Source organism: Taudactylus pleione, unplaced genomic scaffold (assembly GCF_031769625.1).
Source record: "Taudactylus pleione unplaced genomic scaffold, aTauple2 ptg000015l, whole genome shotgun sequence".
NCBI lineage: Eukaryota > Metazoa > Chordata > Amphibia > Anura > Myobatrachidae > Taudactylus > Taudactylus pleione.
The window spans coordinates 37616938-37630140 of NW_028284417.1; the positions used below are offsets into that span (position 1 = coordinate 37616938).

Below are 13203 nucleotides of genomic sequence, written 5' to 3' on the forward strand. Positions count from 1 at the left end.
ACGATGATAGATGTCTAAACGACCAGCGGGAGCGCGGAGCGCTGGTCGTTTTAGACATTTTTTAAACAGTCTGCAAACGATTTTTAAACGATTATCGAACGATAATGATATCGTTCAATTGCTCAACTTAATCGTCTAGTGCAATGATTCCCAACCTCGGTCCTCAAGGCACACTAACAGTCCTGGTTTTAGCGATATCCATGATTGTGCACAGATGGTTTAACCACTTAACTGACGTGGTCATATGGGATGAGAACACAACCAGCTGTGCTTCAGCTGACAAGGTGCGACCGCACTGCCCTGCTGTATTTTTGAAGAGGAAATTAGTTCTACACAAGTGCAGAATGGATCTCCTGTGACTCCACGGATTTTCCTGCGAACCCGGTAAGTTCTGACCGGTTTTGCTGGAAAAATCGTCAGTTAAGTGGTTAATCAAAATAACTAAGGTACTAATTAAGTCACCTGTGCTGAAGTATGGCTATCCCTAAAATCTGGACTGTTAGTGTGCCTTGAGGACCGTGGTTGGGAACCCTTGGTCTAGTGGATGGGCACCTTTAGAGAAATATGCATATAACAGCCATTTGGCACAACTTAAGAACTCAAAACACATTGATTATGGTCACTAATACCCCTTTTCCACCAAAATCCCGGATCTGACCTGGGATTTGGAACACAGGGCCTGATTCAGAGCCGCTCGCAAGTGGCCGCTCGTTCGCTCCGAGCGATGTTCGCACATCTGCGCATGCGTCGTAATGCGAATGCGCCAACCAGTCAGTGCGGTCGGAAATCGAGCGCTCGCAAAATAGCGAGTGCCTGCTAATTTGAGTGACAGGATGAGGCGTTTGTGGGTGGTAATAGGGGAAGGTGCTTGAAAACGGGGAGTGGAGATCCGAACGCAGGCGTGCCAAACGGTCAAAACGGGCGTTTTAAGGGTGTGCATAATTAACAAAGTAGCGTCATTGGCCACGTCACTTGGTTGTCTCTTAGCCTGAACTGTTCGCATGATTGCGGTAGGAAAATCCAACCACAAGCACTGCGAGCAGTTCAGACGCCTTTCGATGTACTCGATTAATCTAATAAATAGCGGAGATGACGTAGGATGCGAGCGGCCAGGGGGCGTCTTTACAAAATAGCGAGCGCATGTTTCGTTCGCTCACTCAGACATAGAGGCATCAACAGACCGCAAAGAGCGAGCGCTCAATTGAAATAGCCGGCCCCTTTTTCTGAACGAGCGAGCGCAAATAGCGTCCGGCTCTGAATCAGGCCCACGGTTCCAAGCCGGGATTTACCCCATTTCCACTGCGGGTTGGCGCCTTTCAAACTGCACCCGGATGCCATGCCGGCGCTTGGAGATGATGTCATCACCAAGCGCCAAAAACTCCAGCTCTCCCCTGAATGCCAGACCAGAGTAAACCGGCGACAAGAGGAGGGAGTCAATCCCAGGGAGAGGGGTGTCCTTTCGGGAGGCTGTGATTTCACAACTGTCACCAGGGAGACGGCAGGGAGAGATTACAGCCTCCCTATATGAAGCGGGGATGGGGTAAAAACCGAAATGGTCCAGACCATACGGGGAGGCTGTAATCTTTCCCTACACGGTGACAGCTGTAACAGACAGCTTCCAAATACCAACCAATCACCATGCAGTAAACGGTTACCCGTTTCCAATGAGCCTGACAAGGGTTTTAGCCGCGTCAATCGACCCGGGATTTTTTTGTAGGAGCCTTTTACACTGAGCGCAACCCGGGGTGACACGGCAATAACCTGGGTATTTTGGCCAGTGGAAAAGGGGTATAATGCATTTTTACAATATTACCCTATCTTAGTTTTACTTATTTCGAACTACAGGCTGATTTCCTTATTTTCAGCTGTACTTTTCGCATATAACACCACAAAGAGTTTTCGGGCGAATGCCGCAACACAACTTTTACAATAGGATTCCGCAAATAACAGGAACGTGCATATGTGCGAAAAGTTACATATTTGGGCGAACGGTACGCAAAGTTAAAACATGCGATAATATATCGTTTTCAAGGCTAATAGGATTAGGCCCGTGTGTGAATCAGCAGCGAATTTGTAATCACTTTGGTATGCATAAGGTATTTACTAACACAGCCATTGTAATGAAAGGCAATGTAATTTTTGATGACAGAGAGCTTTCAAACCATTCATAATTATGCTGTATCTGCATGCACTGCAAGTACAAATCTCATTTTTAACTGAACACAAAACAGAGCACAATTGTGATGAAAGCCATCTTGGTCTTAATAAACAGAAAATAATTGGTGAATATCAGAACTATAAACCTCTAATTTCTTAAGCTGCCCAAACATGTGATCCTTTATTTCAGATTGAGTGCATTCCTTTGCCAGTGGATGAGGCCCCAATATAGAGACATCGCAATATTGGTGAGGACGTACTGATTCTATTTATACCAGCTTTTATGGGACATTACCCTCCAGCGGTGTGTTTGTGAGAAGTACCATCTTTGTGGATTATGCCCCCACGAAAAGAGGAGCCCTAAGTATCAAGTTACGTTGTTTCAATCTGGCCCAGTGTTATAAATAGGAACAAGCAAGACTGATTTATATGTACTGTATATATTCCCCACCTTCTGGTTCTGAGGTTTCACAGCTTATGATTTTTTATCAAACTGAATATTCTTTTATGTATATTTACTGATTGTATCATTATTAAATATTTTTTTGGATTATGAATTTGTATGTATCATGACCATTACATTAGTGCATTTGTTTGTTAATTAAGTAGAAGTTCACAGCTGCTATTTTCTCCACAATTATTGTTAATGAGTTACACCTGTCTGATTACTTATTTGTTCTCAGGGTTCACCTACATGAAGCCGAGTGTCTCATCCGATACAGGAGCTACTGGCCACTAGTATACAGTCAGAGAAAAAGGATTCCAGGGACTGTAATCTTATGTTACCTTTTGTTTTAAGCCAATAATTGGTACATAATCACAGTTTCTGTGGATCTACAGTACCAGCACTCAGAACATATCATTATGAAAACCAATTAAAATATCAGTTCTATGTAACATTTATTTATTTAAGTAATAAATAAGTTACTTGTTGGTGTCTGGATTCCCTTTACAGCAAAAGAAAATATGATTATTAACCATTACATTTGTCAGTGTTTCAATAACACTCAAAACTGAGCGTTACTTTAGCGAGTTAATGTAGTGACATGTTCCCCATGATGTCAATGATCGCATTGTGTATGGCCAGATACACACTTGTATGACTGGCAATCTTGCCTATGGTTGCGGTGAAGGTAAAATTTACCTTCGCCTCGGACCATGCAAGATTACCGGTACACATTAGAAGATTTAATGAACAACGGAACGATATGTCATTCCGTCGTTCATTAACATGCACTGCATGCGATATTGTGTTATTGGCCGGGCAGCAGGCCAATCACACAATATTGCATGTGACCCACGGGAGCACGCAATCGGGCATACACACTGTGCGATATGCCCAATTTGTAATTCCAATATGGCAAATCGGGCCGATCTCATGCAAGTGTGTACGCACCCTATGGTTAGTGGCAGATCTGTGATTCAGTGCCATTTTCTTACCTTGATCTGCTCAAATTCTTCAGCTTTAGAGACTATAGCAAAAATATCTCCTTCCGTTTTGTGGGCATTAAATAATTCATTGAACGTCTGCAAATTAAGAAAATAATGCAGTTAATAACAACTAGACCTAATGTGATTGGCATCGATTTGTACAATTAAGGAAACAGTATCACATGTAGCTTTACATGCAAAGTGGGGTGTTAATATTGCCCTAAATATCTGCACAATTCCTGGGTACAGTAAAACAATATATTTGACACCTTAGTGGTTTACAAGGTACAATGTTACTAAATAACATAACGTACATCTTTTATTCAAGAATAAAGAAAAGAAGCATAGAATAATTGGAGATACTAATTCTCAAACTTGTCACTTACAACATTACACTTCACTTGGAAATGCAGTTAACTCTGGCACAGAACTGCTGAGCACAAGCCAAGGCACTTCAATGGCATTATTTGTCTCCTTACCTCAAAGCTCCACTTCTCACTATGCATTAGGACCTCCGCCAGTCATTCTGGCAGCACGCTCAGACCACTGCTCAACTTCACAGCACTTTATAGATGCCTCTGAGCACCAAATTGGTATCAGATTCTCTCACATCGGTCCTTGTTTTCAATGACTAACAGGCCCACAATGGGTCTGTTTTCTGCAGCCTGATGCTGCTGTGAGCTGTGCTCACAGAGATTGCACAAATATGAAATTGTGACAATCACACAGAAACTAAATGACTGCCAAATTAATAATCAATTCCTCTAAAAATACAAATTCCCTCTTAGTGTATATAACAATTTAAATTTGTGGCAAGTGCAAATTTATAAAGTTTTAGGTTAAACTAAAAACATGTTTGCCCATGTTTTCCAAGGGAAGTCAGTTACAAATACATTCTCCTAGGTTGGCTCTAGAATTAAGCAAAGTTGTGGGGAAATGAAGCACAAATGACATTTTTCGTAGCAGAACAGTTGATTTTACAGTGGTGCAAATGTTCTGGTGGCACAATCTCTGAGATCTGCTGTATCATTCTGTAGAATGGTCATTTTGAATAGAGATGAGTGGTTCGGGTTTTAGCTAGAATCTTCCTGCCCCGTTCAGATCACAGGATGAGGCAAACGTCATCTTTCATGGACATCTGTACTGAGATGACAGCGTAAATTGACGTTTTGCCTCATTCTGGGATCCAAACTTGTTGGGAAGATTCGAGCCAAGAGTGAACCACTCATATCTAATTTTTAACTATATCTAAATTTGTATTTTAAACAAAGGTATATAAATAAAGCAGAGACAATGATGGTCAATTCATTCTGCTGTGTTACTTTATGTGGTTGGTGTAGGACCAGGAGCATTTAAAGGCAACATTTAAATGGCTAAATGTGCACAATTCCAAAGTTACATGCTGGCTGAGTCTGGCAAGTATTTAAAGGAACCATTTTGAAAACTGTTTTCATCTCTAACTGGAATACATTCATATTATGTTTTATAGTATACAGTCACAGAAGTTTGCAAAATAGCTGTGACTGTATGTGCCAGATGAAGATCTACATGGGCCTGGAGCTGACATTTAAGAAGGGCCTATAGAGTGCTGCCACATAGGATGTGACCCACGATGTGGTGCAGAGGCAGAGCCGGCCCTAGCCAATTTGGAGCCCTAGGCAAAATTTTGACTGGTGCCCCCTAACAGATAATTCCACCACCAATCTTTTAGTTTTTCCGCGGACGCCAAATATAACACATTGGTTTAAAACCACTCTTTGCCCCCAGCCCCAGTCACGGGTGCCCACCTTTCTCCCAGCTAGCCAGCTACACATTCATTTTTTGAACACACCTAACATACCCAGAGTTGGAGTGAGAAAGCAAAAAAATTGTCATTAGCCATGGTATAGCGGTGTGTGTTATTGAAAGTATCTGGAGCACTATATATATATATATATATATATATATATATATATATATATATATATACACAAATGTATGTATATATAAAAGTATATATATATATATATATATATGTATGTGTGTGTGTATATATATCTATATACACACACGTATACATACATGTATGCACATTAACACACATATATATATATATATTTATATATGTGTGCGTCTATATATATATATATATATAAATATATTATATACATATATGTGTACATATATGTATAAATGTATGCATAAATAATATACACACATATATATATATATATATATATATATAGATGTATGCATATATAAATATATACACACCTATCTATATCTATCTATATATAATATATATACACAAACATATATATATTATATATATAAGTGTGTATATATATATATATATATATATATATATATATACAGTATATAACAAACATGTGAGATTACACCACCTCCTCTCATAGTCAGTCACTGTCAGACGCAGCACTGACAAAACCACTCTAATATAGCCAAAGTCGGAGTGAGAGAGTGAGAAAGGCGCCTCCTTTGTTTTTTAATTATGCTGCTGGTGCTGTGGCGCAGCACAGCTAAATTTAATGATGCTGTGCTGTGTGTTGTTATTACGGTGTCTTACCTGTGGCCTGCAGTGATTCTTCGCAATGGCTGGCTGGGGGCCTAGGCGTCTATTAGATGGAGGCGGAGCCGCCATGAGTTGTTACTCACGGCTCTGCTCCGCAAAGGCCCATGGGAGGTGTGGCAGCGGCAGGGCATGTGCAGCATGCCCTCCCGTGGCCATCTTGGTTTCTCCTGTAGACAGAATGAGCTTCTATGCAGTCTTTCTAGGTCTAAATAACTCACTTAGGGTGAGGGGCTAGCGCAGCTCACAGTGGTTTCAGGGAGTTGAAGAGTCCCGCGGAGGCCATGTCACATCATAGTGGGGGGGGGGAGGAGAGTTCCACTTGTAGGCTGCCGCTGCACAGTGACACTGCACGCATCAAGGGCCGGATCAGGTGGAAGCAAAGAGTGCAGAGCGAAGTTGTGGGGGTTGTTAATGTTGGGCGGTCAGTAAATGCCAGGGTCTGACCGGCCGTCGGGGTTAGCGCTGATCACCTTTATTTTAGCGCGCTCCTGCACAGCCCCGACAGTAAAAGAAAAATATTGCACATAGGTACCGCCACTGGGCGGTACTTATGTGATGTCTTGTGGTGCAGAGGGGGAGGGCTTGTGAAGCCCTTCACTCACACTGTGTAACCCGTTACAATGCCTGGCTGTGACTCGACGAGAGAACGGAGACGTTTTCCTCCTGGGCTGGCGGGGTCGTCTGGTAGTAGAGTTTGTATAGACAAGCGCCTGGGAGGACGGTCGCTGGCAGCCGTGACAGGAAAAAATGTTTTTCCTGTCAATGCTGTCAGTCTCCTGTGGACAGCGGGCCTATTTTATGGGGAGGCCTGGAGCTGCAGCTCCACCCGCCCCATTGTTAATCCGACCCTGGCTGGGACAACCAGAGAAAAAGACTTAAAGGGCCAGACTGGCCGACAGGTTAACAGATTAGCTATACAAGTACAAAATGTAGTGTTTCCAAACTATGGCTGTGTTTCCAAGCAGGGCCACAGAGAGTGGGGACAAGCCTTGGTACTGGAAGCATCTGTACAGGGAATGCCGACCGCCCCTCAGCCGGGGGCATTCCCTGGACCCTCCGCAGCCCAGCACAACAACTAGCCCCGGCATTTAGTACCGAGTACTCCCCCCCCAGCTTCCCTGTTTCTAATTTTGTATGTGATTCGTAAGTAATTCACAACATTACACTTGTTTTTTGAAAAACTGTAAATTTGTAACATGCTGAGAATAAGTGCATTTGATACCTCAATTGTATTATATTTAATGTAGAAGTGGCTGGAAGTTCTGCCCAAATCTGTAGAGGAAAAGAATCCAGTTCTTTCTTCAAAGCGAATCATTCGGGCTTTGTCCAGCTTTCGTCCCACTTCAATTACCAATTGTTCTCTGTGCTTCTCCAGTAAGGGATCCAGCTGTTGATTGATCCCATTACAAACAAATAAAGATATTACAGCTATTAATGGTATACAGTTTAGTCAACACTGACATATAAATAGTGCACATGTAATGTGCCAATTTCTTTACAAAGTTAAATTAAAAAATGATATAATCATGCTATGAACATGTTTTCATTTCTATGTTTCTGCAAGTGAATATTTCTGTGAGCGACTATATAGTGCTATGTCATTTCAATTTGTTTTTGAGCACAACAAACCACAAAAAGTAAAAATGTACAAAGTTCACTTCTGGTCTAACACCATTTCAGTCACGAAGCCATAAACACATTTAACTAAAACTAAATGAGCTAAAAGCAGGGCTGTTATCATGTTAGAAAACAAAGCAAATATTTATCTTGACATTACAGACTGGAGAATAGGAGATACATATTCATAAGAAATGGATTTCCTACCTGCAACACCTTGTGACTGATGCCGTATACTAATGGGTTTGCCCTCATCCGTACAAAGAGATAAGTGTAACTCAGCCACTTTACAGCTTCCTCCACATTGGTAACTGTTCCAAGGGCAATCTGCAATAACCATCACATGAACAGGTGCCTTGTGAGATATGTGGTATGGTAAGAAAAGGGCAGCATATTAAATACACACATATTTACAAATATAATTATTAGACCCTCGCAGAACATATATATGCAGGCTATTAAATTAAACAATGATAGCAATGATTATTTATGCTACATAACAGTTTATTCAAATTCTTAACAAAGTAAAGTGAATGCTCTCTCTCTCTCTCTATCTATCTATCTATATATATATACACAGGTTGAGTCTCCCATATCCAAATATTCCGAAATACGGAATAATTTTGGCATGACTGAGATAATGAAACCTTTGAATTTTGATGGTGTGTGGATTCAAATGTATGTGACTGTCTCATCTTGCTTATTGCACCGATATTCTGCATAGAACCTCATGCTTGCAATCGTGTGTGGATTCAAATGTATGTGACTGTATCTCTTGCATAGTTTTTTTCTTTTTTTTCTTTCTCTTCCTGTATAGTCTGTATTGGTCAGTGAAGCATAGTTTATGCTATATATCTGGCCTGGTTTTTGCTCCAACTCAGAGCAAGTTATCTCCTTTGATCAGCAAGCCAACTGAGTCAGTTGTAGCCTGTCTTAATCAAGGGTTACCACTCCTTATGTTCAGTCTAGGGGCAGCTGGGGCTGTTTGCAGCTGGGGTTAAAAACACCAAGTGTTAAATGCACAAAGTGTGATTACATAACAGTTAATCAAACAGTTGAACAAACATTGACCAACATCTAATCTAAGGTAATTTCAGATTAAGTTACCATTACTTTAAAATTTGTCTAAAAAAAACAAACCTAAAACTCACCATGTACTACACATTTCTTTTTTTCAACTCCCTCCTTTGTATTTTCTCTAAGGATATAACATCCCTAACTCTCCCTGCATCTCCCCTCTCTGGGCACACTGCCGCCCTATTGAGTCACTCACCTCCTCTAAAAACTAATGAGATTTCTTTTCATCAAAAATTGACAATTACAGCCTCATTGTGTCACTATAAAAATTTTTTACACACCTACAACTATATCTACTTCTCCATCCTTCTGCTTTTATTATCTGGTGACATATCACCAAACCCAGGCCCCACACACGGACAGCGGATATACTATGGAATAAATATCCTGCAAACCTCACATGTCTCCCATCACCCTCCAAATCAATAAATGTGCCTTATAGAATTCACACTTGATCACAACTTATTATTTTACATCTGAACATCTCTTTACAATAACTACTTTTACCAATTTCTACATTTACCTGAGACTGCTGGTTTATACGTTAACCAAACTCTCTAAATAGCCATTCCTTGTGGCGCCATATAAATAAAGGATAATAATAATAATAATAATAATGGTTCAATGTACACAAATTTGTCTAAGGCACAAATTATTAAAATATTGTGTAAAATTACCTTCAGGCTGTGGGTATAAGGTGTATATGAAACATAAATGAATTTCATGTATGTACACAAACTTTGCTTGAGCCACAAAAATATTGAAAATATTGTATACAATTACTTGCAGACTGTGTGTATAAGGTGTATATATAAGACATAAAAGCATTCTGTGTGTATATTGGGTCCCATTCCCAAGATATTTCATTATGATATGCAAATATTCCAAAATACGGAATATTCCGTTATCCAAAAAACCCCTGGTCCCAAGCATTTTGGACATGGGAGACTCAACCTGTATATATATATATATATATATATATATATATATACACAAATCCTTCAAAATATATTTTACTATGTGAGACTGCAATCTATGACACCTGTAATTTTGTGTTTTCAGATATCTATATTCAATTTTCTTATTTTCTCATATGCATAACCCTGTCACTATTAAAATACACATAAGTATGCAAACATGCACACTATTTTGCTAGTGTAACTTCCCCATATTCTCAATTTATATATAGCCTGAATGAAGCAATGCAGCTTCACTAGTCATGAGAACTGCACTGAGGGAAATTTATTTTCACAGCTAAATGGTTGCACATAATTGTATAAAGCTATTACATCCATTATCCTATTTGTGTCATTACACCAATATATGGCAGTGCACATTTACTGAAAACAAATTACTTGGTATAGTGCATAGTGTTATGTTTTGTACTAATTTACTATTTGCATGTAAGTAAACCTGAAGAAGCCTTGCCATTGGCCAAAAATTACTATTTGAAAGATTGAAATGTATTTCTATATTATTTTAGAATGCCACAGATATGCAATTAGAATAAGATGCTTATATATATATATACATACACACACACACACAAGTATGTGTTAATATAAAACTAAGATCAAAGTCTATTTGAAAATATAAAAATGCATAGTTCTCAGATATCGTGTGATCATCATCATATAAACATCATAATGAATTAAGACGGCGTGCAGACTATAAACATATGTTTGTGAAAAATTTCCATATGTGCTGACACACCCCAAATGCACGGTTATTTACCAATAAGCATTAAAGACAAAAAGGACTGCAACACATTGCATTTTTATGAGCAGTAAACTTGTGAAGAGGTAATATCTCAGGCACCTCATTTTTTTGCCCAGTTACACCCATATAGATATAAATAATAGAGAGTATAGTAAATGCACTATTTGAATACCAGCAGCATTAAGTGAAGAACTTCAAACTTGATATCAATTTTCTATTTCAATGAGGATTCTTTATAGAGGGTTATTAAATATGCTTATTTAATGAATTATTAATATTTTGTTTGGGAATTTTTATGCGTATATATCCTTTGAAAAATTTTTTTTTTTTTGCTCATCTCATCTTCAAATTTCTTGCTTTTCATTTTTTCTTATGAGATCAAATTGTTTCCTTTTGATTAACCAAATAAGTACTCACTAAGATAAGAAGTGACTGTAAAAGAAACATTAAACCTCAGGCAATCTCAAGGAAAATTGCTTAATTTTCACACCAGAGATTTGTCATGTCCATATAGGCATAATATACACAAATGTTAGAGTGTATAACGCAAAAAAAAGAAATATAACAATCTGGAAAAAATTTTAGACCTGTAAAGAGCAGCCAGTGGAAGAGCTCTTACAAAGGTAAAATTGTTAGTATAACAGCTCTACCGTTCATTATAATTATTATTAATTTTACTCAATAAACTAGTGAATCCTAAATCCCCTTATGAATGCTTGTGTAAATCATATTTATACAGGCCAATTGTATATTTTAACCATTGTACAATTTAAATTGTGAATTTAGCATTTGTAAAGCGTCTGCCTCCCCGAAAAAAAAGTGTGTGGTGTAATCTGATGCTTGAGTTGACCACTGTCAATAATGACAAGCCCAGCTTTAAAAAACGACGTGATTCGTCACTCTATTCTAAATTCAATGCTGTTTTTATAACCAATTCATCTCTGGGATATGCGCAGCAAGAGAAAATAATTGCTTTGTTTGGTTCGAGAAATGCAGAAGGAATACTAAGAAGCTATTTTTGTCATGCTGACAAAATGAAATTGTTTTACATCTCAAAAAGATTTTCTATATGAAGAAATAGGATCTCGTGTATATATATATATATATATATATATATTCTAAAAGATAATATATAAATACACTGTAACCAGAATGAAAAATACATGCAACTATAAATTATTAAAATAATCTTCAAAATGCTTACTATCATTTATTGAAATGCTCTTATTTAGTTATATTCAAAAATTATGTATAACATTAAGGAGCCCATTCATCCTCACCTAAATGGCCCGTTACATATGCGGAAACGCTGGGGTCAGAGATGCCACCTAATATTGAGAAATCTCAGAAAACTTAAAGCTTTTGAGTTAGCTTGTGAGAAAAAATTTAGACCGTGCTGGTTCTCGGGGCCACGCTCCTTAACCTCTTGCCTTGTGTGGTCGCAACACCAAACTGGGCTTTAACTGACATAGTCGTGTCTGATGCGAACAGTCAGAAATGACTTGGTTCCTTGGCACCCTCGGCTGCACCGCCGTTGTGTCCCGATCACTGCTGGCCAATGATCGGGTACCCAGTGGCACCTTCCTCCCAGCACGGCTGCAAGGGCAGCTTTGACTTCAATAGAAGCAGCAGTCGCTGCTGTGTCCTGATCACTGTGGGCAGCAGTGACCGGGAAGCCGGCGACACCCCACCCCCTCCCGGCGAAGCTGCAGAGCAGTTCCATGGAGATGGCAACTACCGCTCCTGGAAGCCGGCCGCAGCTGCTGCTGTGTCCAGCCGGCAGTGCCTACCCCTCCTTCTGGCTTCTGTGTCTGCACTAGACTATGAACTCAAAAGCTATTTCATGGACAGGTGTGGGCTATTCCCTCGTTATTTCATTATCAATTAAGCAGGTAAAAGGTCTGGAGTTGATTCTAGGTGTGACATTTGCATTTGGAATCAGTTGCTGTCGACTCTCAATATGACATCCAAAGAGCTGTCACTATCAGTGAAGCAAGCCATCATACAAACACACCTGCCCTCCCTCAGTCCCCCCAGCTAACAGTTTTTTACTGTATATACTAATTTTTTTCAAAAATGTCCCTAAAATGGCAATTTTTTTATTATCACGTTAATGTAAGTAACACGAGTTTACATTTTTTGTTAAAAAATGATATTGAATCAGGTTTAAATAGCTCTTATTTACATAATTTGCTAATAAAAAAGTGACAATTTTGGGGAAATTTTTGGAAAGAATATTAGCCAGTTAAGTGGTTAATTAGGGGTTGCGATAAGGGATCCGAGCAGATCTCTCCGCCGCCTGCTCTATCTGGCCCCCGATGATGAATAGGCCCCTAAATGATTACATTAACTCAGCCATTGCTTACATAGGAATCTAACCTGTATTCCAGTATTAAAACACATTGAAAATAGAACCACAGGCTTTTAAAGGGCAAAACTATACAAATGTATTAAAATACTACATAATTGTAAGTCTACTGCATAAAGAAAGAAAAACATGCATATTTAATGTCTAGTTATCCACGTTTAATTTATAGGGTGCGCAACTGAGGGCTATTAAGATCCATGGAAAAATTGTGAGGCCCTCACACATACTGTATATACCGGAAAATAAAGTTATGGGCAACCTT

The 13203-nt window shown here is 39.2% G+C and overlaps 1 protein-coding gene across 2 annotated transcripts in view; it reads right to left on the reverse strand.

Annotated features, from left to right (window-relative positions):
• The window catches only part of ASCC3 (activating signal cointegrator 1 complex subunit 3), an 884679-nt gene that overhangs the window by 223316 nt on the left and 648160 nt on the right, over positions 1–13203 (reverse strand). For both annotated transcript variants that reach the window (XM_088472337.1, XM_088472346.1), the window contains exons 17-19: positions 7985–8104; positions 7383–7547; positions 3598–3684 (exon numbers count right to left, since the gene is read on the reverse strand). In XM_088472337.1, coding sequence (XP_088328463.1) covers positions 3598–3684; positions 7383–7547; positions 7985–8104 — 372 coding nt within the window. The remainder of the gene's footprint in view (positions 1–3597; positions 3685–7382; positions 7548–7984; positions 8105–13203) is intronic.